We start from the raw sequence: 25,626 nt of genomic DNA, 5'->3' as shown, positions 1-25,626 counted from the left end.
AGATAGATAGATAGATAGATAGATAGATAGATAGATAGATAGATAGATAGATAGATAGATAGATGAGAGACAGAAAGAGAGAGAGAGAGAGAGAGAGAGAGAGAGAGAGAGAGAGAGAGAGAGAACAGGAGGATGTGGGCATATAGCCATGTAGTTTCAAATGTATGTGACCTGTGACAGATTTAACCTCTATGCCAGCCTTCTCGTGTTTAAACTAGAGGTTCAGAGAACTAAACGACACTATCCAGGTAAAGTGGCCATGTAGCAAATGCTTAGTAAATAGAAACCATAGTTACAAAAATGCTCTGTTATAGAATAATCTATCATTCCATGTGTTGTGAGGACTGTGTAGAACTGGCTTGTTTCCTTTTTAAGCTACTTGCTCCTCCTACTAAATCCTTACTCTGTGCTTCATGTCCTGTGAAGCAGACTCTTTGAGCTTCTGTGGTGATGACTGACTGATGGTTAACTCATGGTTCTGATGGTAAAAGTCAAATCTACTTCATCTCTTTAAACACCTGCAGGTTTTCTGGTTCTCATTTAGTATTTGTCTGTTGCCTTGGTGGCTGTTTTTGATATACGGTCTTCTGTAACCTAAGTTGGCCTGAACTTGTTGTGTAGCCAAAGCTAGCCTTGAATTCCTGATCCTCCTGCCTGCACCTTCCAATTGCTGGGATTACAGGTGTGTACCACCATGCTTGGCTTTTTCTAGGCAATACATGGACAACCAAGGTTCTTATATCCCCAGTGAACATGTACTGAGAAGAGTGTATGCCACATATGTTCTGTGCCCACAAAGGCCAGAAGAGGGCGATAGAGAGCCGGAGTTACAGATGGATGTAAACGAATTTGGATGCTCTGGAAGAGCAGGAAGTACTCTTGACTACTGAGCATCTCCCCAGTTCCTTCTTCTTTATCCATATGATTAAAAGAACACTTTGGGGCTGGCAGATTGCAGTCATTTATCTTCTAGATGTCATAAGTTTGCCTCTATTCCCTAACCCTTAGAATGGGGACCTGTCAGGCGATGACATCACTCTCCTTCGAGCTGGTCAGCTGTTTAGTTACAGAAAAGATGCCACAGAAACCCCTCTGTGTACTTCATTTAGGCTATAACTTAATCAGCCTTTGTGAAGCATATTATGTCTGGGGCTTGGTCTGAGGCCATACTTATAATGAAAACATCCCTTAGGGATGGAGAGATTGCCCAGTGATGAAGAGCACTTGCTGCTCTTGCAGAGGACCTGGGTTCCTGGGTTTGTTTCTCAGTACCTACGTGGTAGCTTAAAATCATCTGAACTCCAGTTCCCCGGAGTGAATGAATATGTGTGTGTGTGTATGTATGTGTGTATGTCTTTTACAGGCACAAGGCATGTACATGGTATACACACAACAAACACTCATACACATAAAGTGAATAACTCTTTTTAAAAACTTCAAAACAAAACAGAAATAAAGAATCTCTCGCTTTTTTACCTCCCAGTAAACCTCCAAAAGGGGTGTTATTAAAGACTGATATTTCTCTCCTCTCTCTCTCTCTCAGATTTATTTGCATTTTTTATTTATCTGTGTGTGTGTCTATGTGAGTGTATGGCACATGTCTCTGTACCTGCAAAGGCCAGAAGAGGGCGACAGAGAACGGGAGTTACCGGTGGATATAAGCAACCCCAACATAGGTGCTGGGAAATGAATTTGGATGCTCTGGAAGGAATTACTCTTGACTAGTGAGCATCTCCCCAGCTCCTTCTTCTTTATCCATATGATTAAAAGAACACTTTTGGGCTGGCAGATAGCAGGTAAAGGTGCTTGCCACGTGCCCAACAGACTGAGTCTGATCCCTAGAATGTGTACGATCCCCAGGAGATGTATGATGAAGCAGTGAACCCCTGCATGTTCCCCCCTGATCTTCACAACGGTGCCATGGCAACGGCCCCCACAAACACACACACACACACACACACACACACACACACACACACAGATAAAGAAATGTAATAATATTTTTGAAAGAAAACTTTTTCCCCCATTTCTGTCATTTCTTAACCTTTGGCTAAGCTCAAGTGTATTATTTAAGTCCTCCAACAGGGACATATCTGCCTCCTATCCATCCTCAGCTCAGGAGGAGGATTCTTTCTTATTTTCTCAGCCTATTCCTCAAAAAGTTTATTAGTTGTCTGAAGCAAAAACCAGTGTAGAAGCAACTATAGAAACAACGGTCTCTTCTCCACACTAGACTCTTCCTTTTTTGTTGCTTTTTGCTCATTCATACGTGCATTCATTCATTCATGCATCCATTCATTCATTCACTCATTTACCTAACAGACATTAAAAATCTACTATGTGGCACACTAGGGGACTAATAAAAAAAACACAACTGCTACCATCAGAGAGCCCCCACCTGATAGGAAAAACAAAGATGTAAACATACAACAGGAAGGTAGTGGCTGTCCAGGGGATGGTAAAAATGGCCAGCAAGGCACACACCAAGATGCACACTCTGTTGGCCATGTTGTCAGAGTTTTAAGGGAAAATTCACAACAATGAAAAACACTTTACATGGGGCCTCACCTAGATTACAGAAGCTGCAAAGGGCATTATATATGGTCTGGTACAATAGTTTAAACTTGGATGTTTGCAAGAAAATACTGAGAGTGAAGGCAGGCTTCTGATTTTTGATTTTGAGACAGGACCTCTCTGTTATGTACCTCTGGCTGTCCTGGAGCTTGCTATGTAGACCTAGCAGATTGGCTTCAAGTCACAGAACTCTATCTGCCTCTGATTCCAGAGTGCTAAGATTAAAGTTGGGTGTTACCACACCTTCTTCAGGCTTGTTTCAGAAGAGCCTTGCAAACCATGTTAAGAACTTTGGGCCTCTCATGCCTCACTGGACAATGACAGGGGGACTGGAGCCATTACAAGGTCCCCTTCAAGTACTGGAGGTCAGGTCTCTATCCCCGCCTTCGCAAGATTAGAATTGCCACAACCCTTCTGTACTTAGAGAAGGGAGGAGATGTCAGGGTAGCCCTGCTTACACACTGAAGGCCTAAAATCAGCCATAGGCCTAAAATCAGCAATAGGCCTGTCATACATGTATACTAACACCAAGTCTTGGGTCTCAGTGGAAAAACATTGAAACAGATGGCTATAAGCTAATGTAAACAGGCAGCTTTTGTGGAAATTTACCAGCCTGAGTAGTCATAGACCTTGTAAATAGGTAGCCTTGGCAGACAATACCAACTTAGATAAGGACAAGTGAGTCATAGGCAGAGTCATAGTGACTTGTCCCCTGAACCTTCACCCAGCCGATACCTGGTTCTGAAAGATATCTGTATTCCCCCTGAACACCCACACTCCAGTGTCATTCCCTTCCCCACATCCTGCCTTTCTGTGTTTATAACCCCTGTGTGAATGAATTACGATTTGAGAAAAAATAAATTATTAAAAAAAAACTTTGGGCCTGTAGCATCTTGGGGGTGGGGAAGCTGTCTGCTGCTAAGCCTCACTACCTTAGTTGAAGCACTGGATTCACACGGTGACTGGATAAAGCCAGCACTTGCAAGTTGTCTTCTGACCTCCACAAGTGTGCCCACCCTTAGCACATACTCACGCCTCAGTAAATGAATTAATGTAAAACAATTCTAAAAGAACTTCGGGGTTTATTCCGTAGGTTTCATGAGTATTTGGGAGGGCTTACTTGGTTTACAGGGAGGAGAAAGGAGCGATGAGATGAGAAGGCCAGACCAGTTGGCTGCAACTAACACCGGTCAAACAAGAATTACTAAGAACTGAATCTTAAGGACGGTAATAAGGAAGGTAGTTTTTTTGTTTTGTTTTGTTTTGTTTGTTTGCTTTTGGAGAGGGGAAGGATACAGTAAAAACCCCCCCCCTTGCTTCTCTCTAAGAGCTGCGTTAAGTGATCAGCTTGATCTATTCTTGGTGGGCCATACATCACACATTGGTGCTGAAGTCTGCTTAGCGCTACAAGCGCATGAGGTTTCCAAACTGTTCTCTTTAAAAGATCTTGGGGCTTGGGTTTTCGTCGGGGAGGAGATGAAGCACTCACAGGTCATGGCTATGACTAAGAATCATTGACCGGTGAAAGAGATTGGTGACGTCGAGGCTTGTAGAGGTCCGCGCGAGGGCCCGGCGCGGGGGCGGAATTTGGGGTTGGAACTCCACGCAGAAAGGCTGGGGACTTAGGGCCTGGAAGTCGCCTTTGCGGAGGCTGCGAGCGTCCCTCTCGGATTGAGGTAGGTAAGTACAGGGGGCGGGCTCCGGATGAAGGGCGGAACTTGAGCGCCAGCCAGGGTGGCCGCAGAAGACTGCGGGCTTTTTGCCTCTGCAGGGGCGGAGTTAGGCAGGGCCGGAGGCGGGGTTTTAAGGCCAGCCTTCAGGTGCACATCTCCGATTGAGCGGGGTGGGACCTGGGGCGGGGCTTGGGGCGGGACCCAGTCTGCTTTTTGACAGCTGTCTTTCCGCACAGCTGTAGCCGACTGGGTTTAGGAACTTGTGGCCCGGCTCTCTGCGCGTCCCCGTCCCCCCGTGGCCCTAGCCCCGGCCATGAAGCGCATCTTCTCCTGCTCCAGTTCACAAGTGGCGGTAGGTGCCAAATGTGTAGGAGAAGGGCTGGGGCTGGGATTCAAGCCCTGTGTTGACAGAAGTCCTGAGTTTCATCTCCATGGACGAGCGCATTAACCCTGCATCAGTCTTTCCTGCGCTGCTGTTCTAATAATGCGGCCGCCAGCCCTGCTAACTGAATTTATGCATGTTATTCAAAACCTGTCCCTTAATCTTTTCCTTCCCAAGGTCCTTCCCTTTGAGTCCTTCTCTCCCAACATATTTGGCCTCCAACTTCTGGTTTGCTTTCTACAGATCTGTTCTCTTCGAATGACCCTGGTTTCTACTTGAGCTCTGGCTCCCAGTACCAACCCACCTCCAGACATCTGCCCCACCCCCACCCCAGCCTTTGAATCTGTTCTTACTTCCACCCCTAATTCCTGCCCTATAGCTTCATTTCCATCTTTGCCTTCTCCTCACAACTTTCTCTCCCACATAGCTCCATTTTTTACTGTCTGCTGTCCTAACAGTATTTTCTGCCCCCAAAATACTCTCAACCCAGTGCCTTCTCCCAGCCCTTCTTCAGAGCCTCCTTCACCGAACTTGCCTCTCTCTTCCACTCCATGACACTTCCTCTCCCATTCTCTCAAGCACCAACCCAAATTTCTTCCCAAGCGGCTGTCCAACATGGAGTCTCTGTTTTCTCTTTAATTTCTGGTCACCTTTCCCTCGATATTACTTCCTTTACCTTTTGCCTGGACCTCCTGCCGGCTCTCAGTGGCTTAATCTTGCAATCTAGCTAGCCAGACAAACACTGTCAGGGGACAGGCAAGTCTCCTGGCTGATCCCCAGAGCCTGGGTAAGTTGCCTGCAGAATCTACCCTGGCCAGTTCTCTGCACTGTCTGGTCTTCAGACTGGTTCTTGGGACCAATCAAGTTCTGCCTGGTTCTCTCCCCGATTATTCCTTTGTGTCATCTAGGATTTATATTCATTTTCTTTGGTTGAGTTAGGGAAATGAGATGGTGAGGGGAAAGACAGAGTGGATCACAGTGAGAGAATTCCTGGGAAGGGTTACCCTGTTCTCTGTTCTCTCCCCCTCTAGAGCAAAACACAGATTTCAGAAGGTGGTGGTTCAAGGAGGGCACAGCTTTCCTTCTCTAAAGAGCTCTTCCAGAGTGGCCCTCTGTAGAGGGATGGTATCTTCTGTGGAGGTGGAGGGTATGAGTCCCTTGGTACTAATGTTGCTTAGTTGACTCGTCATTCATTCATAAGCAGATGTGAGAAATGTTTGGTTATCCCACTGTGCATGGCAGGCCACAGAAACCTGGCAGAAAGCTATGAAGCAAGAGTAAGAACTGCCGAGGCCTGTCTCTGTCTCATTTACATTTGCTTCTACATTGGAGTTTCTATGCACTGACCAAACAGTCAAAAGGCACTTACTATTACAGGTAACAGAAACCAAGGCTACCTGGGTTTGTGACACTGCCTTAACTCTCAGTGATTTTCTAATCCGTGACTACTTTCCCCTAGATATGGAAAGTTCCCAGACTCGTTCCTCCCTTTTAGATTTATGGAGTCTGCTTTCTCCTTAAAAGGGGGACTATTTCATTCTTTGTTGTTGTTTGGGTTTTTTGTTTGTTTGGTTTTTGTGTTTGTTTGTTTGTTGTTTGTTTTTTTCCAGACAGGGTTTCTCTGTGTAGTCCTGGCTGTCCTGGAACTCCTTCTGTAGACCAGGCTGGCCTCTCACTCAGAGATCTGCCTGCCTCTGTTTCCCAAGTGCTGGGATTACAGTTGTGAGCCACCATACCTGGCTCAGTTCATTCTTTTTTTGATTCTTCCATCCAGGTACTAAGCAGGCCCAACCCTGCTTAGATTCTGAAATCAAACAAGTTCAGGGTGATATGGCCCTAGGCCTTTTCTGGTTCTCTAGTCCTTGGGCAGTGCCTCCTTTCCTAGATGCTGGAACAAGCAGTTGGCTAGATCTTGGGATCTAGAACCTTTCCTCTATCCTTCATGGCCCGAGTTCTCTACATGTTTGACCATGAGGAATGTCCACTCATCTGAACTCCTAGTATTGCAAGATCATAGTTTATCAAGAGTGGAGGGCATAAAAGGCACACTTGGAACTACATGCTTAGAATGAGAACGTCTTTTCTCAAATCAAAGTTTCCAAAGACTTTGAAATAGGTTGGTTTCAGCTCCGAGTTGTTCCTTAAGAAATTCCATTATAAAAAAGCCCAAGATAATGCCCTCTGCCTACCACACAAAGCTAATTGCAGATAGTGTGGCAGTTTTCCTGAAAACCCCAGAAGCCCAGCTTCCCAGTTATCTCAGCTGATCATCTCTCGCTATTCTCATTCAAGTCTTTGTGGGAGGACCCTTCATCTGAGGCAAAGATGGAGTCATCATTTCACACTTAGTCTGCATTGGGCTGGGGATGTCGGCCAGTTGAGAGAGTGCTTGCCTAGCATGCATGAAGCCCTGGGTTCAAGCCTCAGCTCCACATAAAGTGGGCATGCTAGGTAGCACATGCATGTAATCCCAGTACTCAGGCAAAAGGATCTGAGCTTCAGGGTCATCTTCTGTTACAGATGGAATTTGGGGCCAGTCTGATACCTGAGACCTGCTTCGAAAACAACAACAAAAAAGTAATAAATCAGCGAAATCTAATGTACAGCACTTAGTGTGTCTAAGAAGATCACAAAAACTCAGGCCCTCTAATCTTGGGTTATTTGCCTCAAAGTCGATGATGCCTTCAAGGGTGGCAGAGAGCTATGCCTATTCTGCCTGGGCAGGACATAGACCAAGAGGCAGGCCGGTAAATAGCTTTCAACCTTAGACTCCAGCTCAGCATAGAGGAATTGCTTTTGCATTTAAAGTGTTAATCTCCAGGCCCTCATCCCTCCGAGGCAGGCATTCCAGTTCCATCCAGCTGTTCTTCACTTGATCCTCCATTGCCTGCTGGTGTCTTTGTCTTTCCATCTTGACAGCAAGCCTGAGAGTTCACAGTCAGAGATAGGAGGGGGCAAAATTACCTTCAACAGGTTCCTTATCTCATCTGTTGAAATGACTCAACTTGTTCTTGTTAGGGACTCTGGTGATTAATTCGGTGACTGCTCCCTTGAGGCTGTGATGGTAATCTGCCATCTCCTTTCCAGGGTGCTAAGGCAGGCAATGAGCTGAGTCCTGGACTCTGGAAGAAGTCCTTCTGTCCTCTACTTTCCAGTGGTTTAACATGAAGAATTACTACCTTTTCTAACGTCTCCTTCGTATAATGAGACTATAGAAAGTAAACCAGGTGTATATATATCCACAGTGCTAAAACACAATTTACCACCCACCCAGCTCGGCTAACTCATTAGCTGGTATAACCAAGATCCTTCCAACTCATCCAGCTGGAGAATTTTAAGCCCAGGAACATCCAAAGTGTGCCCAGAAAAGCCAAGAAGGACGAGGATAGAAACTTCCAATTATTGTGTGTCTTCTATGTGACAGACGCAAAACTATATGCTTTGTCTGAATTGAGGTTCAAGGATGTCTGGATATGCCTGACAGAGAGACAAAGCATTATTACTATGAAGATTTTAGAGCAGGGCATGGTGAGACACACTTAAGACTCCAGGACTCTGGAGGACGGAGAGTGCCCAGCTAGTCAAGGATGCATTTGGAGAACAAGAACACCATAGGGAGAGGGAAGACTGTTTAAGTTTGTGAACGAGAACCTGAGGTTAAGGTCAGCTGGTGGTCGCAGTGTGTGGTAGAGGCCTGATCCAGCTGTTTTCCATCAGATGACCTGGTTCCCAAGGGGCACTGAAAAAAGCCTGCTCTTGCGTGTCAGAACCTGTCAGCTTGTGGAGGAGTTGGTTCGCTTGCTTTGTCATTGAGAATAAACCTGTTTGGAGACTCTTCCACACACAGGGAGTAACAGCCGAGAGTGAGTAGCTCTGCCCTGGAGGCATTCTCAAACTTTATCTGGAAATAAGTAATCCTTTTCCCATGGCTCTGCAAGAGTGTGGTCCGACACAAGAATTAGGCCTGGATGCGAGAAGCCTGAGCTGTTTCTAAAGCCAATGCTCTTATATTACTTTTTTATGCGATCCTGGACAGATGTTTAACATATGTGTGCTTCCATTTTTTTTTATGAAAGACACATGATAATCTCTATCATCCCTGACTATTTTGGGGGGCTATTAAAGGCTAATTGGAAGGACCAGGAGAAGTTACAAGTGTTTTTACAGGAGTGTTACCTCAGAATCCATCTATCCTAGACAATTTTATGGCTTGGATCTTTAAATCTTTCCTGTGTTGGTGATTAACAATTTGTCCTGGCTATATAAACAGTACTTGAGAATGAATTATGGGGCTTCCACAGCCTTTTTTTTTTTTCACCCTTTCCTATAACCTCTTTCTTGTAGAGATTCTACCTCATAAAACACGTTAGGCCACCCCCGACTTCTCACTGCTTCCTGTTTTGTTGTAAGGATGCCATCCATTTATGTGGTCTATCTACCTTAGCTTGTTTAATACATTGTGGTGAGGTGGTTATTACTGCCTACATTTTATGTACAAGGAAACAGGTTCAAGTGTCTAATGGCTTGCTCTAGGTCACATAGCCGAGAATGTCGCTGAACCAGGTCTCAGACTCAGTCCAGATGTAGACCCATCTTGAAGACTTTCCTTCCTAACCAGTGATCTTTGTATTCTCCTCTTTCTTCCTGTATGTTTCCATCTCTGGATCAAACCAGGCTTTTCTTTGCTTGCAGCTCTAGGTGGTTTTACAGCTCTCTCTTTTATGCCCTGTAATACTTCAATTATTTTAATTACTCCTCCACCCTCAAAACCTGAGCTGGAAGGTTGGAACAATGTATGCTGAGGCGTGGCTGCTGTCTGGGACAGCTGCTCCCTGCCAGGGAAACTGGGAGGGTTGAGGGAGGGGAGAGAGGAATCCCTCTCTGCCTCTTCTTCTGGCTGCCTCCCCAAGCACAGCTAGAAACTGGCCTGCCTATGCTGGTTGTTCCCAGGGAAGAGGCTGAGAGCCCAGTGGAAGACACAACCAGATATGATATAGGAAAGCAGAGACTCTATGGTTACCACCCACTGCACCCCTAATTTTGGATCCAGAGTCAATAAACAGAGATGGTGTGATTAGGTCTGGCTGTGGCTGAAACCTTGATTTACTTCACAAAGGACTAAAGACAAAAGCAGGACTGCACAGGGGGTTGGGGCAGGGCAGGGGACATTGAGAGATGCCAAGGACCAATCAGGTCAGCTTGGTTTGCTCAGGGAAGACAGGAGAGCACTAAGGGAGGAGTCATTGCTAGGACTGTCCCCAGGCTGGACGCCTAGCATTTGTCATGATGGGGCATTGTTTGGCCTGGGTGGATTTTGTTTGTATTATGGTATTAAGATTGGAACCTAGTCTCTGATGGGAGTTTTAAATGAAATTTATTTTAAAAGGTAAAATTTAGGTCCTAGAGCGATGGCCCAGCAGTTAAGAGCATTGGCTACTCTTCCAGAGGACCCGGGTTCATTTCCCAGCACAACACATGACAGCTTCAGTTCCAGGGGATCTGACACCCCCACACAGACATACATGGAAGCAAAACACCAACACACATGAAATAAAAATAAATAAATAATTTAAAAAGAGTTTTGCCAAGTATGGTAGTACACACCGTTAACCCTAGCATTCAGGGGACAGAGGCAGGTGGATTTCTGTGAGTTTAAGGCCAGCCTGGGGCTGGAGAGATGGCTCAGTGGTTAAGAGCACTGACTGCACTTCCAGAGGTCCTGAGTTCAAATCCCAGCAACCACATGGTGGCTCACAACCATCTGTAATGGAATCTGATGCCCTCTTCTGGTGTGTCTGAAGACAGCTACAGTGTACTCATATATAATAAATAAATCTTTAAAAAAAAAAAAAAAGGCCAGCCTGACCTACATAGTGAGTTCCAAGCTAGCCAAGGCTACATAAATCCTGCCTCAAAAAAACAAAACAAAACCCAAAACAAAAACAAACAAATGTAAATAAACAAAGTTTTAAAATGTTAGACATCCACCATTACCAATAACTTTGAAGCTATGCATGGCAGAGAACTACTGAACTATCAGCACTTAAGAGGCTGAACTGAGAGGCGCTTGAGTCTGCGGCCAGTCATAGAGGCTACATAGAGACTCTGAGACTAGCCTGGGCTAACTTGACTCTGTTTCAATAAAACAAAAACACTTTTAAAATAATAGAATTAGCCAGGCAGTAGTGGTGGTGCATGCCTTTAATCTCAGTACTTGGGAGGCAGAGGCAGGAGGATTTCTCTGAGTTTGGGGCAAGCCTGGTCTATAGAGTGAATTGGAGGACAGCCAGGGCTACACAGAGAAACCCTGTCTTGAATAAAAAACAAACAAAACAGAACAACAACAAAACCCTAAAATGACAAAAGTAATAATTTTTTTCCTGAGACAGTCTTAGTTAATAAACCTCAAACTTGAGATTTTCTTCTTAGTCTCCCAAGTGTTGAGATTACTAGCATGTATCACAATGCCTGCCAATACATACACACACATACATACATGTATGTGTATATATATAGATACACACACACACACGAAGGGCTTCATGTATCTCAAACTGGCTATAAGCTGGCTATGTAGCTGAGGCTGGGCCTGATCCTCCTGCCTCCACCTCCTGAGGCACTAGTATATGTAGAAAGTTTGAGCTACCACACCAACCTTTGTGATTTTTAATTTAAAGATCCCCTAAGCACCTTTAGGTTCATGGCTGACAGCTGCTATGGATAATTCTTGGTGACACATGGAGTGGTTAGTGTTTTGCTGGGCCCACTTAAGAAAGTTCTGCTGCTCTGGGCTGAGTGATGATGAGCAGCAAGGACCTCTAGAATGCTCTTTTACTCTTGCTGGACATCTAATATCACTTTCATTCCCCTATACCATTGCGAGCCCCAGTGTTCATATAATCTGTAACTCCCAACTAGGTGGAGAAATGGAACCGTCGTGATCAGAAGCTGCTGGAGGCGGTGCAGCGGGGGGACGTGGGACGCGTGGCTGCCTTGGCCTCTAGGAAGTCAGCCCGACCCACCAAACTAGACTCAAATGGCCAGTCCCCGTAAGTCTTCTTGACCCCATCCTGGTACACGGTTCTTTGTGAAAACTTCAAACTTCAGAATAATCAGGCAAGGCCTATAGCTTCAGAATTCTTTTATTGTTCGAATTGGCAAGCATATGCATTAAAGCTTTGCCATGTATCAAGCACAGAACAACTGAGGGAAGAGGATATTGTCCCATAGTTCCAGCCTCTGCACAAGCCACACTGACTTGAAAATGATGTAAAGCCCATTAAACCAACAGACAACTAATTGCTAAACAAAGTTTCCTCATCGCAAAAGTAGGAGGGTGTGTACGCTTGAGAAGTTGGGAATGAAGAAAGTCATGGGGGTCATGGGACTAGAGGGAGAATTCAGGAGGAAGACAATGCCTCCTGCTAGCTTCTGTTCTGCTCTGGCTGACTCTATGACATATCTCTAAAGGTTGTGTCCTGGGAGAGGCAGGCAATCATGTGTCCCCTGAACATTCCTGCAACATCTCTGCAATACCTTCAGCGTTGTAGCTCTTCTAGCTTTTCTGGTAGCTTTGTCCGCCTTTGTCTGACTTTGTGGCTGTAGGTCATGGAGACAGGCTTGATCCTCCTTTGAGCAAGACAGACTAGGAAGCCTCCCTCTCTGCTCTTGGCTTTGGGCTGGGGAGCAGAGGAAGCAGGGTTTATTAAAGCTCTTCCTTGTCAGCTGTGCTAGTACCTGCTTATAAGTCCAGAATTTGGGAGGTCACGTCAGAAGGATCAAGCATTGAAGGCCAGCCAGGTCTATATAGTGAGACTCTATCTCAAAGCAAACAAACAAACAAACAAACAAAGCCCAAATAAAACCATCAAGATTTAAACTGATCTGAATAACTTAGAATATTAAACATGATTTTTTTATTTTTACAATTATTTTATTTTATGTATATGAGTACACTGTAGCTGTCTTCAGACCCACCAGAAGAGGGCATCAGATCCCATTACAAATGGTTGTGAGCCACCATGTAGTTGCTGGGAATCGAACTCAGGACCTCTGGAAGAACAGTCAGTGCTTTTAACTGCCGAGCCATGTCTTCAACCCCTAAACATGATTTTCAAAAAGGAAAGAACCTCCTGTATTTTATCCCCTGGTCTTTCATCCTTCTGTCTCTTGCCTTTGACCCTGGCAGGTTCCATCTGGCAGCCTCCAAAGGCCTGACCGAGTGTCTGACAGTACTGCTTGCAAATGGGGCAGATATCAACAGCAAGAATGAGGACGGTGAGTCGGCCCAGTGTGCTGCAAGACTGTGTCTGGCTGCAGAGGGGCCAGGGCTGGGCTCTGAAGGAGGTTCCAGCTGTGGGCCTTTGCTTCTTTGCTCAGTAAGTCTTGGCTAGCATCTCTCCTGGGGTTCCCCTCCCTGTAAGCCAGGCACATTTCACCCCCACTCCCACCTCCGTAAGGGTACCAGCTGCTCAAGGAACTGGAATTTCTGGCCCGGTATGGCCCACGGCTTCTCTTCTCTAATCTCCCTCTGATTATCTGTGCGTCTCTTGCCCTCCCTACCGTGAGTCACCTGCATTCACGGGGCCACACCCCCTCTCTCCGTTTCTCTTTCCAGGAAGCACCGCCCTTCATTTGGCCACCATCTCCTGTCAGCCACAGTGTGTGAAGGTTTTGCTTCAGGTAAAGGCAGTCTGTTGATGCTCCTGTGCAGGAGAAGGAAACGCAGCGTGGCCCAGCATTGTTTTGTCGTAACCAACAGGACGACCTCACTCCAAATAGCACAGCTGATTGCCATTTATTAATAGGTTCACAAACACTTGTTTAACATCGTCTCTGTACTTGTGCCATGCTTGATACTGTCTCTGGGGGCAGGTCAGAAAGCAGGGCAGCCAAGGACAGTTGAATTCTGCCAGGAGCAGAGCCACTGCAGAGACTAACTGCTATGTAGAACAAAATCAGGAACGTTCAAATAAAAATGTCTTTGGTGGGAGGGGCTAGTAAGAGGGCTCAGCAGGTAAAAGAATTCTCTGCCAAGTCTAATGACCTGAGTTTGAGCCTCAGAACTCACGCGACTTGACGGAACGAGAGACCTGACTCCTGTAAGTTGTCCCCTGACCTCCACAAGCATATTCATACCCCCTCCCCAAGTAAAAAAAATAAATAAATAAAGCGGAGAGGGAGGTTATAGCCATGTAGCTTAAAGAAAAATATACATGTGTAATGACATGTGGACCATTTGCATCTCCCAATAGGCCACTGAGCACATACTGACTGCTCTACCTTTATTATTCCTGGTCTTTTCCAAATTTCACACAATGGTTCTGAAACTCCAGCCGATTCAGGTGTCATTTCCTTTAATCTGTTTACTTACTGATCATCTGTGGTTTTTTTTTCCCCCCTCTTTGGCCCTAGTTAAGAAGTAGAACTGAATTTCAAGGCTGCCCATCACCTGCAGGGAGTAACTGGGCTTGCCTAGTAGTAAGCTTCTCTCATAGCCATCATCCTCCTGTTCCTTTTCCTATTACCATGGAAACTGGTGGCTTGCTATGAGGTGTGGGATGAGGATGCTAGTGCAGAGCTCCACATCTGCTTCTCTTTGCGGCTATTTACAGCATGGTGCTAATGAAGATGCTGTGGATGCAGAAAATCGCAGTCCGTTACACTGGGCAGGTGCGTGCCTGGGGAACGGGATGGGAGGTTATCATTGGTGCAGGAACAACAGATGTTCTTCAAATCTCTTCTTAATCAAATGTCTTTCAATTCTTCCAGCCTCCTCAGGCTGCGCCTCAAGTGTCCTCCTGCTGTGTGACCATGAAGCCTTCCTGGATGTGTTGGATAATGTGAGTATCAGATGGACCAATGGGTAGTGTCTCACACCAGGAGGCTGCTGTTTTCTCTGAGTTTGATTGGCCAGATTCTATCACCCCCTCCTCCATCTCCTCTTTTCCTTATCATTTGGAGAGCTCCTAACTCTCCCAACAATAGTGTTTAACCCCAGGACCAGAGCTTGTCTCAACAGGGATGAGGATGGGGGAAAGGGAGTTGGTGGGGTTTGAGTCATCAAATGGTTCCCCCATATTTTCCCACATCCTCTGCAGGATGGACGCACACCCCTGATGATTGCATCGCTGGGTGGTCATGCAGCTATCTGCTCACAGCTGCTGCAGAGAGGTGCCCGAGTTAATGTTACCGACAAGGATGACAAGTGAGCCATCTTTATGTCCTATCTCAATTCCCAGTCCTTTAGCAATCTGGAAAGGATCCTGTGGGCCCAGTGCATGCACTGGAGAGAACAGGCTACTCTCTGTTCTTTGGGTGCTTCTTCCTCTCCAGGAATGGTTCAGAACATCTTTGCCTGGTGTTCTAAGGTAGCCATGCTAGCACAGATGATGCCAGAAGTAGAATGGCCATGCCCGGGATCACTGCTTTAATTTAAGCTATGTCCTAAACAATTGTCTCCCAAATGTATGCAGAGGATGAGTGTGGTGGTGGCATATACTTGTAGTCCAGTACTCAGAAGGTTGAGGCAGGAGGATCATGAGCATATATACTGCTGTGTGTGTGTGTGTGTGTGCTTGTGCATGTGTGTATGCCCATGTGCATGTGCAGAACTTTAGCATTCTATAAAGCATACAGAAATGGATCCTTCCCAGGGGTCCCACTGATGTTGCAGTTCCAAGGAACACCACTGAAAAGTCCTGCTCTGGTCTAAGGCTTTGTCCTTGGCTGGTGTTGGTATGTTGTTCTGACTCCACTGAGTGACAGCTTGTCCTGTGAGTGGAATTTTTGAAACCATGATGGGAAGCTGGATTGTCAGCTTTGTGTCCACCCACAGATCAGCTTTGATCCTGGCCTGTGAGAAAGGCAGCGCTGAAGTGGCTGAGCTGCTCCTGAGTCATGGAGCGGATGCTGGAGCTGTGGACAGCTTGGGACACAGTGCTCTTCATTACGCTCTGCATACACAAGACAAGGAGCTGTGCAGGCTGCTACAGCAGGCCCTGAACCGGCGGCGGAGAGGCGGTAAAAGTCTTTTTGTGCCTTCAAGAGTCTCTTCAATAGCCAAAGAATTAAGGATGTTTCTTAGCATCCCACTCTCATGGAAGCTGTCCATCTGAAAGAATGGACCGCCGCTTTAGCCAAGGCTGTACTAATCTAGTGCTGCTGCATCTGGGGAACCATAAACATGGTCACAAAATTCCCCAGTTGTAGCCTTTGCTCATTGCAACTTTGACTATTAATATTGTTCTATTGTGTGTTGTTTTTTTGTTTGTTTGTTTTGTTTTTTGAGACCTGGTTTCTCTATGTAGTTCTGGCTGTCCTGGAATTCACTCTGTAGACCAGGCTGGCCTCAAACTCAGAGACCCACCTGCCTCTGCCTCCCGAGTGCTGGGATTAAATAGCTATTGACATCCATGTGATTTCCATTTTGCCCACCACTGATGTTCCAGTGCCTTCACAGTACCAGTACAGTGATTAATAACAGGCGAGCGAACAGAACGAAGGAACACAGCATCTCCAGAGGAAGAAACCAAAGTTGCTGGGTCGTTAGGGCTCCATGGAATAAGATGATCACCTGACTGTCTCTGACAAACTCTGAAAACTAGAAGAGAGCTGAGTTCTCCTTTGTCCCATGTCTTTTCTTATAGGTCATGGACTGGTTCAACACCCAGATCACGCATCTCAGGTATGACCCCTAAGAGGCTCCCCTTCTTGTTTCTGACTTACCTCCAAGCAATTTCAGTAGTCCATGTGGGCACCAAGACATTCTCAGAGAAGCAGGACCCTTGAGAGGCTAGTTGAATAGCTCCGCACCATTGCTCTTTTCTGACATAGGCCTCTTCGTCTGAGCCTCGGGTGGGATCTCCTCCTAAGAGCTCATGGAGAGCAGAGCCCGAGGAAGAGCAGGAGGAAGAGGAGGGGGAGGAGCGGTGCTCAGAAGAGTGGAGGTGGAAGTATGAGGAGGAGCAGAGGAAAGTTCATCAGCTGGAGCAGGAGCTAGTGCGAAAGACAGATGAGTGTAAGGCTCGAGCTGCCGCCTTCTTAAGCCTAGAGAACCAGATTCGAGAGCAAGCGCAAGAACTAAGCCATCTCCTAGTGCAAGAACCCGGAGCTCCAGGAAATCAAGGCCCTGGTCTCCGGCCTGAAGGAGATGGTATGGAGCAGGGTTGTCCCCTGAACCTGCTGGCTGAGCGGATCCAAGAACTAAAGAAGCAGCAGAAGGCCACAGCCACAATAAACCCAACATTAGTTCCCAAGAGAGCTGAAGACTTAGCCCCAGCAGAGATCCACTGTGAAGTACATGCAAAGTCCCAACCAGAACAGGGGCTGCCCCAGAGCCCAAGGTCTGAGACCACCGGGAAAGCCACGGGACAGCAACCGAACACCAATGGGGGGCAGAACCTTGACTTCAAAAACGTTGAGCAGGTGTGTGCTGGCCGGAAGGAGACGGCCCTGGCTCCAGGGACTGAACCGGCAGGCACAGTGGGAGAACCAGTGGGTATAGCAGCCTTGAACCAGCTGCTCCTACAGCTACGGGAAGAGCTGGCTGCAGTGTGGCGAGAAAAGGACGTTGCCAGAGGGGCTTTGTCAAGACCAGTTCTGGAGGGAGCCCTGGGGACTCCCAGAGCTGAGGCTGCAGCAGCTGCCTGGGAAAAGATGGAAGCCAGGCTTGAGAGGGTGCTGGTAAGGTTGGATCGAGCAAAGATGGGACTGCATGTGAAACCTGAGGTCCCCGTCCAGGGCTCCAGAGACGGAGCCCCAAAGGCAGTCTCAGTCCCGGTATGCACTAAAGAGGAGGAACAAAAGAGGGCTTCTGGGGCCAGAGGAGAGCCCTTAGGGGCCCCTGGAGGAGAACAGGCCTCAGGAAGAGGCCTGGCAAAGGGACAGCTGGAGAAAGAGGTGTCAGCACTGAGACTGAGCAATAGCAATTTGCTGGAGGAATTGGGAGAGCTGGGGCGAGAGAGACAACGCTTGCAGGGAGAGCTGCAGTCCTTGACTCAGAAGCTACAACGGGAGTTTGTGCCCAAGCCTGAGGCACAGGTCCAGCTACAGCAGTTGCGGAGGAGCGTGGGGTTGTTGACAGAAGAACTGGCCATGGAGAAGGAGGCCACAGAGAAGCTGCGCAGGCGTCTGGCCTCCCAGAACAGCGGCCTGCAAGGACTGTGGAACTGCCTACCTCCAGACCTCGTGGGCAAGGGGAGTGCACAGAGTACAGCTGCAGAACCCCTGGAGGAGCTACAGGCCTGCATCAGCACCCTGGTGGATAGGCATCTCGAGACCCAACTGGTGGTGGCTCGGTTGGAGGAGGAAAACCAGCAGCTGAGGGGATCCTTGGCTCCCTGTGGAGAGCCAGAAGCCTCCCTGAAAGCTACAGCATCCCCGCAAGTGGCCGCCCTGGAGGAAGATCTGGGGAAGCTAGAGGAAGAGCTACGGGCTGTGCAGGCCACGATGAGCGGGAAGAGCCAGGAGATCTGCAAGCTGAAGCAGCTGCTCTACCAAGCCACGGAAGAAGTGGCTGAGCTGAGAGCTCGGGAAGCAGCCAGCCTGCGACAGCACGAGAAGACAAGAGGCTCGCTGGTGGCCCAGGCGCAGGCTTGGGGCCAGGAGCTCAAAGTTGTACTGGAGAAGTACAACACAGCCTGTCGGGAAATGACTCGATTGCGGGACACTGTGGCAGAGGAACGTCGCCGCAGCGAGGACCTGGTGGCTCGGGCGGCCGAGCAGGAACGCCAGGCTGGCGAGATGCGCGGGCGCTCGGAGCAGTTCGAGAAAACTGCTGAGCTGCTGAAAGAGAAGACAAACCACCTCATCGGGGCTTGCCGGGACAAGGAGGCCAAGGTGAGCATCGAGGTAGTCTTGAGAGCGAGCATAGCGCGAGCGGCGGTGCTTTTGCAGGGTTGCAGAGTCGAAGATCAGATTAATACAAAACAGAGTGCTTGCAAGGACCTCACTGTGCTCGCCTAAGGCAAGAGAGGTTTGAGGTTGAGACTGGAACTGAAGTGGAGTACAGATAGAAGAAAGAGATAAAAATAAGTAACATAGTACAAGAGAGGAGGGCGTAGGTACTAAATTTTAGCACTCAGGGTTCAGAAGTTATGTATGCCCCCAGGACGACCACTAAGGAACACCATGGCCAATTAGTATTTTATCTTAATCCTGCATTAGCCCAGCCTCGTGGTGTAATGAGTTCTGTGGTTTTGCCGAGGTTTTCGGCTGACTCAGAGTCTGATGGGTTAACTGTAGCTTCTCTTCCCTCCCGGTCCGTTCACAATGGATCCTGCAAACAATTCCCATTGGCCAAAAAATGACACCAAAGTAAATAAAAATAAAAATAAAATAAAATAAAATAAAATAAAATAGTTTGCAGAAATGCACAAGAGATAGATAGGCTCGGGGTCATCTTCGGCTACAGAGCTGGTTCCAAGGCACCCTGGGCTTATGAGACCCTGTTTGAAGACCAAGCCAAGCCAAGCCACAACAGAGTTTGAAAGCCACTATTTTCTCAGTGCTGTTGGCCAATGAGACATATTTTATGTATTCTAAACCACTCATTTATTTACAAGTGGATTTAGAGGTTGTAGAACTACCCACTAAATAAATGAATTCAGATTTCTTACTAACACTTGTACACATATCCAGATTTAGAACAGGAGAAGAATATAAACAGCATGTACCTCGTGTATAATGCATAGACAGAAGAACTGTTATCCAAAATAGGCATCATCATGGAAGGGAGTAAAAGGGGGCATTTTGTCAATAAATGGCAAGAAAGTCAATAACATTCGGCAAGGAAACTTTGGTGTAGTGGTTGAGAATGTGGCACAAACGTATACATGTATGTGTACAGACACCCAGGCACACAGGGTGGGAGTCAACAATTTAGGTTGGAAGATATAGTTTGGTGGCAGAATAATTGCCTAGCATGTATGTAAGCCTTTGGTTCTATCCCCACCATTGATAACAAAACAACAAATAAAATTTAATAGCTGGCTGAACTTAGACGACCTTTTGTTTTGTTTTGAGATAGGGTGTCACTATGAAGTCTTTACATCACAGAGATCAGCCTGTTTCTGTCAGAGTGCTGATATTAAAGGCTTGTGGCACTACACCAGACAACTTTCTTAACATCTCAAAGACCCAGGGATTTTTTGTTTGTTTGTTTATTTGTTTTTGTTTTATTGGTTTTTTTTTTTTTTTGAGACAGGGGGTTTCTCTGTGTGGCTCTGGCTATCCCAGAACTTGCTTTGTAGCCCAGGCTTGGCCTCAAACTCTGCCTCCTGGGTGCTGGGATTAAAGATGTGCACCACCACTGCCTGGTTGAAACCCAGCTTTCTCTTCCATAAGATTAAGTTCCTAGGCTGGAAAGATGGCTCAGTGGTTAAGAACAATGGCTCCCCTTCCAGACGACTTGAGTTCCTAGTACCCAAGTGGCTGTTCTTCCAGAGGCCCCAAGTTTAATTCCTCCAACCTACCCGGTGTCTCACAACCATCTGTAATGTCAGTTCCAGGGTTTCTGATGGCACCAGGCATGCACATGGCACGCAGATACACATGCAGACAAAGCACCCATACACATAAAATAAATAAATAAATAAATAAATAAATAAATAAATAAATAAAAGTTTAACAAGAAGTTGATCCAGGAGAATCGGGTATTCAAGGCTATCCTTGTGTTTGAGACCAGCTCAATTTCTAAGAGGCTCTGTTTAAATAAAGTATTATAAATACTCAGAAGTTTGATGATATGGAAGCCAGACATGGTGGCACACATCTTTCTTTAGTCTTAGCACTTAGGAGGCAGATACAGGTTGATGTCTGAGTTCAAAGCCAGTGTGGTTTACAGAGGACGTTCTAGGACAGACAGTGCTATACAGAGAAACCTTATCTCAAAAAACAAAAACAAACAAACAAACAAAAGTGGGAGGGGGAAGGGTTTGAGGTCATGGTTAATGATAAAGCATTTGCTAGAATGAAAAGAGTCTTGGTTCATCCCCAACCACCATCTCCCGGAAAAAGAGAGAAAGAAAGAAAGTAAATGCTTTATTGGGCCTGGAGAAATGGCTTGGCAATTAAGAATGCCTGCTGTTCTTCCGGAGGAATCCAGTTTAGGTCACTGCACCCACATAGTAACTATCTAGAGCTCTGACTGCAGAGGACCTGGAGTCCTCTTCTGGCCTCCATAGCCCCCAGCTACACAGGTGGAATGTAGACTTATATACATGCAGGTGCATACACACACACACACACACACACACACACACACACACACACAAATACACAGGATAATTTGGGGGCACATGCAAGTACTCAGTAAAAAGTACTTGCTATAGCCTGTGGTGGCATATCCTTTTAATCTCAGTGCTCTGGAGGCAGAGACAGGAGGATTTTTGTGAGTTTGAGGCCAGCTTAGTCTATGTAGTGAGCCCAGGCCACCTAGGGCTATCCAGTGAGACTGTCTAAGACAGAACACCAAAACAAACAAACAAACAAACAAACAAACAAAAAACAAAAAACCCCACCAAAACCAAAAGTTCATAAACTATAGTAGAGCCAAAGAGAAATTGGTTTAAACCATGATTTATTAGCTATGTGGTTTTGGTTTTGTTTTGATTTTAGACAGGGTCTCACTACACAGCTCTGGCTGTCATCCTGGAACTCACTATATAGACAAAGTGGCCTTAAACTCTCAGAGCTCAGTCTGCTTCTGTCTCCTAATTGCTGGGATCAAAGGTGTGTACCACCACCATGAGATAGCTGCATGGTTTTGAAAATTTATTAAACTTAGGCTTCTACCCATAAAATGGGGACAATGGTCCTTTTCTTGGAGAAGCATTGTTCTTAGAAGAAGGGCTGGATTGGATATTATGTAAGACAATGCATATAGAAATATCTGGGGGGCTGGAGAGATGGCTCAGCGGTTAAGAGCACTGACTGCTCTTCCAGAGGTCCTGAGTTCAAATCCCAGCAACCACATGGTGGCTCACAACCATCCGTAATGAGATTGGATGCCCTCTTCTGGTGTGTCCGAAGGCAGCGACAGTGTACTAATAAAATAAATAAATAAATAAAGAAAGAAAGAAAAAAAAAAGAACAAGAAAGTTTAAAAAAAAAAAAAAGAAATATCTGGTGCCAGGCAGTGGTGGTGCATGCCTTTAATCCTAGCACTTGGGAGGCAGAGGCAGGAAGATTTCTGAGTTCGAGGCCAGCCTTGTCTGCAGAGTGAGTTCCAGGACAGCCAGGGCTACACAGAGAAACCCTGTCTCAAAAAAAAAAAAAATATCTGGCACATATTAAATTCTCAATAAGGAGACCTGACTTTGACCCTGGGACAACTTGGGTCCCTGTTAACCTCATGGGGTGAGAATAAGACCATTACCACCTTATTAAGGCAAATTTGAATCAAGCTTTATTAAATACTGGTCAGGATGAGGGACACTGGCTAGGACCATACCCAGGGTTCCCAGAAAATGGCTGCGATTATGTTAGTCACTCACAGAGGCAAACCCCACAAGGTTATGTACTTCTGTCTTCATCCAACTGGGGGCAAGCATATATCCTGACATATATTCTCCCTTCACACCTCCCACCTATGTGTGATCAATCCCATCCTGTGTAGTCAGGGCAGCCAACCTTGTTTACAGAAGTGAAAACCTGTGCCTGTTTTCTTATGTGAACAACAGCCCCCAGCATTCCAGGAAGCTATCTCTCTTTAGGCAAGTGGGATTCACAGGTTAGGGGCATTTTTGTTTTATAGATCTTAAGCACAGTAATGTAAACTTAAAATATAACTTTAGCCCTCACATCCCTTTCTTTTCTTTTGGCCTTAGATCAAGGAGTTGTTGAAGAAGCTGGAGAAGCTTTCGGAGGAAGTTCTAGAAGTCCGGGGGGAGAATACCCACCTTGCCCTACAGTTGCAGGTATAGTTTGGCCTGCAGGGAACTAGATGGTGGTAGAGAAGATGGGGGTGGGAGTGGAGGTGGGGAGTGTCAGGAGACTAGCCAGGGGTGGACCAGTGATGGGGCCACAGAACCAGCCTCAAGATCCACGAGTGTGGGAAGGGTAGGCATGTGACCTTCCTGTGGGCGCTCCCTTCCAGGATTCCCAGAAGAACCATGAAGAGATCATCTCCACCTACAGGAATCATCTACTGAATGCGGCTCAGGTGAGCTTGCTGGAGTCTGAGGGCAGCAGAGATACAGAGCAAGGAAGGAATGTCACGTCTGTCCCTTCTCTTCCCTATACATACTTGCCATTTTGTCAGGCCCAGTGGACTGTGTGGCAGGTCTTGGGATCTCATTACCCACATCAAAAGAGACTGTGTGTGAACGGGAGGAGGAGAAGCTTCTGCTTCCCTTTCCGGTTCCCTAATCCTTTGTGAGGGTTTTTCCTGTCCCTATTACCACACCCCTCAGTCTCCTCTGAGGTGACTTTGCCTTAATCAAGGAAAACTGGGTGTTCCTGCTCCTTTCTTAGGGAAGATAAGGGAGTAGAGCTACTTTTAACATTCATGGTGTGGCCTTTACAGCAATCCTGTGGGGTAGATAGCATTCCCTTCCTTGTGAAGACGGGGAAAGCAGCCATGGAAAAGTTATTTAATACTGCAAGTGAGTCTGGGGGTGTATAGCTCATTGACAAGCACTTGCCCTGTTCAGTCACAAGTACCGCAGACCAAAAACATGACAGCAGAATTACTTAAGGATTATGTAATTGCAAGAGGTAATGACTGGCATTCTGCTATCCTACAAAATTACTCCCTCATCTGATCTGCCTCTCCCCACGTTCTGTGCTTCATCATCTTCTAAGTCCTTCCTGCCACGCCCCAGGGCTACATGGAACAAGACGTCTACAACATCCTACTTCGAATCCTCAGCTTGCAGGAGTGAGGCAGGCTCACTGTGTACCCTCAGGGATAAAGGCATTTCCCTTTTGTGAGTCGTGGTACGGAAGGGATGGGGTGGGGTTTATTTTTTGCCTCTCTGGTGGCTGACACTGGGGAGTCCTGTAGGACATAGAGCATTGAAGTAAAGTCAACTGAGAAGACAAAGTGTGGGTCACTAGGGGGAGTCGGGGCCTTGTGAGCAGGTGGCATGAGATTAATGACCAATGGGATGACTATGGATAGGACAGACAGAAAAGATGATTGGAATATTTTCCTAAAGTCTGTACCAGAGATGCTGGTGAAGGATGAAGGGTGCTGGGACAGTGGGACAGTTGTTCCCTAGGGCAGGACTTTATAGACTCCAGGCTTCCTCACCCTTCACTCAAAAACCAACCATCTCCCAGCCTCCCTCCTACCCCATTGTGGGCAGCCCTCTTTCCAGTTTGGAAAGACAAGCAGACCCTCTAGCATGTCGATGTGGGTAGGAGCAGAGCGAGGATACTATAGAATTCACCTTTGAATTTCTTCTTACAGGGAATAACGAGGCTCCATCAAGCTGTGGTGGGCATGTGGGCAGCTGGTGATTACCCACTAGTGGTGCTGTGGGTGGGGCTTCAAGGGACACATGGACTCCAGACCTGAAAACCTGGGCCCTGGAATCAGCATAGATTAGATCAGAATTGTGGATGTAAACTAGCTCCATGGAAAATAAAGCAGAAAACAGATGGTCCTGGGTATCGTTGTGGTTTTTGTCGAAAAGGGTGGAATGGGGAAAAAAAAAAGAATCTTGATCAAACAACTTAAAAAATAAGCTGGGTGTGGTGGTATACACCTTAATCTCAGTACTTGGGAGGTGGGGGCAGGGAGAGCAAAAGTTCAGGGCCAGCCTTTGCTACATAGTGAGTCCAATCAGCCTGGGCTACAATCACCACCCTGTTTAAAAACAAACAAACAAACAAACAAACAACATCCTTTCTCTTCCTGTTAGCAAAGTCCCTCACTAGAGTGATACATTTGTAACTGTCTAACCTCCGTCAGTACACACTGTCACAGGCACCCATAGAGTACATTAGGGCCTACTCCTGACAATGCTTAGACAGGTTTGCAATGGTACCTCCCCTGCCCTGTAGTCTTAGTAGTGTTACAGTGATAAGGATTCTATATGCTCTGCTCTGCCTGTTGGTTCCTTCCTTTCCTAGCTCCTGACTCTTTTTTTTTTTTTTTTTTTAAAGGCAGGGTCTCTCTCTATGTAGTCCTGGCTGTCCTGAAGTTCACTATGTAGACCTGGCTGGCCTCGAACTCACAGATTCCAACTCTGATTCCAACTCCAAGGGGATTGGACTCCTCTGACCTATGAGGGTACTCATACTCTATCATACAATTAAAAAAATCCAATCTGAGCCTGTAAATAGCTCTGGTAGTATGCATGCTTGTTGCCGGGTTTAATGACCTGTGCTCAATCTGCTGATGCCACATAGGGGACGAAGAGAACCATTAAGTTTTCCTGTCACCTGCACATCTGTGTTGCATGTACACTGAGTGCACACACACACACACACACACACACACACACACACTAAATGTAAAAAGCAAAAATTCTATCTGTTAAAACCTTGCCTAAAATAGAATAGGATCGCAGTAAAACTACTGGGCACATACATTGCAAACTTATCTAGGCTCTAGTGGACTCTCTGGATGCCTGTGACAGTGTGTGCTGATTTGACACATATGTTCTCATGTCATCACCATTCTTTCTTTTGAGTGCATATAGGGATTTTTTAAAAATCTGAATTTAAAAAAAAAAGACACACATATATCCTAGAACAGCTTTTAATATACAAGTGACTTTTAGGTCCACAGTGAGAAAAGTCTGATTCTTGAAAGAAGGAAGGGACATCTAGGTTTGGTTCTAGGTCAGAAAGATTTGATTTCTCAGCCACCTGACCCTCCTCTAGCCTGGCTACTCCACGAGAAACAGTTCCTCCAAAATCTGGACAGCAGGCCAGACCTGCAAGCAGATCCCTCCCCATCCCTTCCCCCAGCCCGCCCTCTGCTGGGTTAAGCTGGGTCAGACAGCAGGGGTTTGCCAGTAAAATCTGGCTCCAGGGAAAGAGTAA

At 46.5% G+C, this 25,626-nt stretch overlaps 1 protein-coding gene across 3 annotated transcripts; it reads left to right on the top strand.

Annotated features, from left to right (window-relative positions):
* The first annotated feature begins 4,280 nt into the window (after positions 1-4,280).
* Positions 4,281-24,239, top strand: Ankrd35 (ankyrin repeat domain 35). Of its 3 annotated transcripts, none has more exons than XM_028789820.1 (14): positions 4,281-4,599; positions 11,548-11,678; positions 12,818-12,906; positions 13,247-13,311; positions 14,244-14,301; positions 14,401-14,471; positions 14,730-14,836; positions 15,467-15,651; positions 16,278-16,315; positions 16,465-18,468; positions 22,458-22,547; positions 22,727-22,792; positions 23,454-23,558; positions 24,044-24,239. In XM_028789820.1, exons 1-13 carry the CDS (start codon positions 4,561-4,563, stop codon positions 23,511-23,513), a joined length of 3,003 nt encoding a protein of 1,000 aa, XP_028645653.1. In that variant the 5' UTR covers positions 4,281-4,560; the 3' UTR covers positions 23,514-23,558; positions 24,044-24,239. The 3 variants fall into 3 exon arrangements, with proteins under 3 accessions (XP_028645653.1, XP_028645654.1, XP_028645655.1); XM_028789821.1 differs by having other exon boundaries at positions 11,548-11,682; XM_028789822.1 differs by lacking the exons at positions 11,548-11,678; positions 12,818-12,906; positions 24,044-24,239 and having other exon boundaries at positions 4,561-4,593; positions 13,291-13,311; positions 23,454-23,513.
* Positions 24,240-25,626: the final 1,387 nt, after the last annotated feature.

This window comes from Grammomys surdaster, unplaced genomic scaffold (genome assembly GCF_004785775.1).
Source record: "Grammomys surdaster isolate TR1022 unplaced genomic scaffold, NIH_TR_1.0 125849, whole genome shotgun sequence".
Lineage (NCBI taxonomy): Eukaryota > Metazoa > Chordata > Mammalia > Rodentia > Muridae > Grammomys > Grammomys surdaster.
The sequence above is the reverse complement of the archived record's forward strand: the minus strand, read 5'-3'. Positions and strand labels throughout refer to the sequence as shown.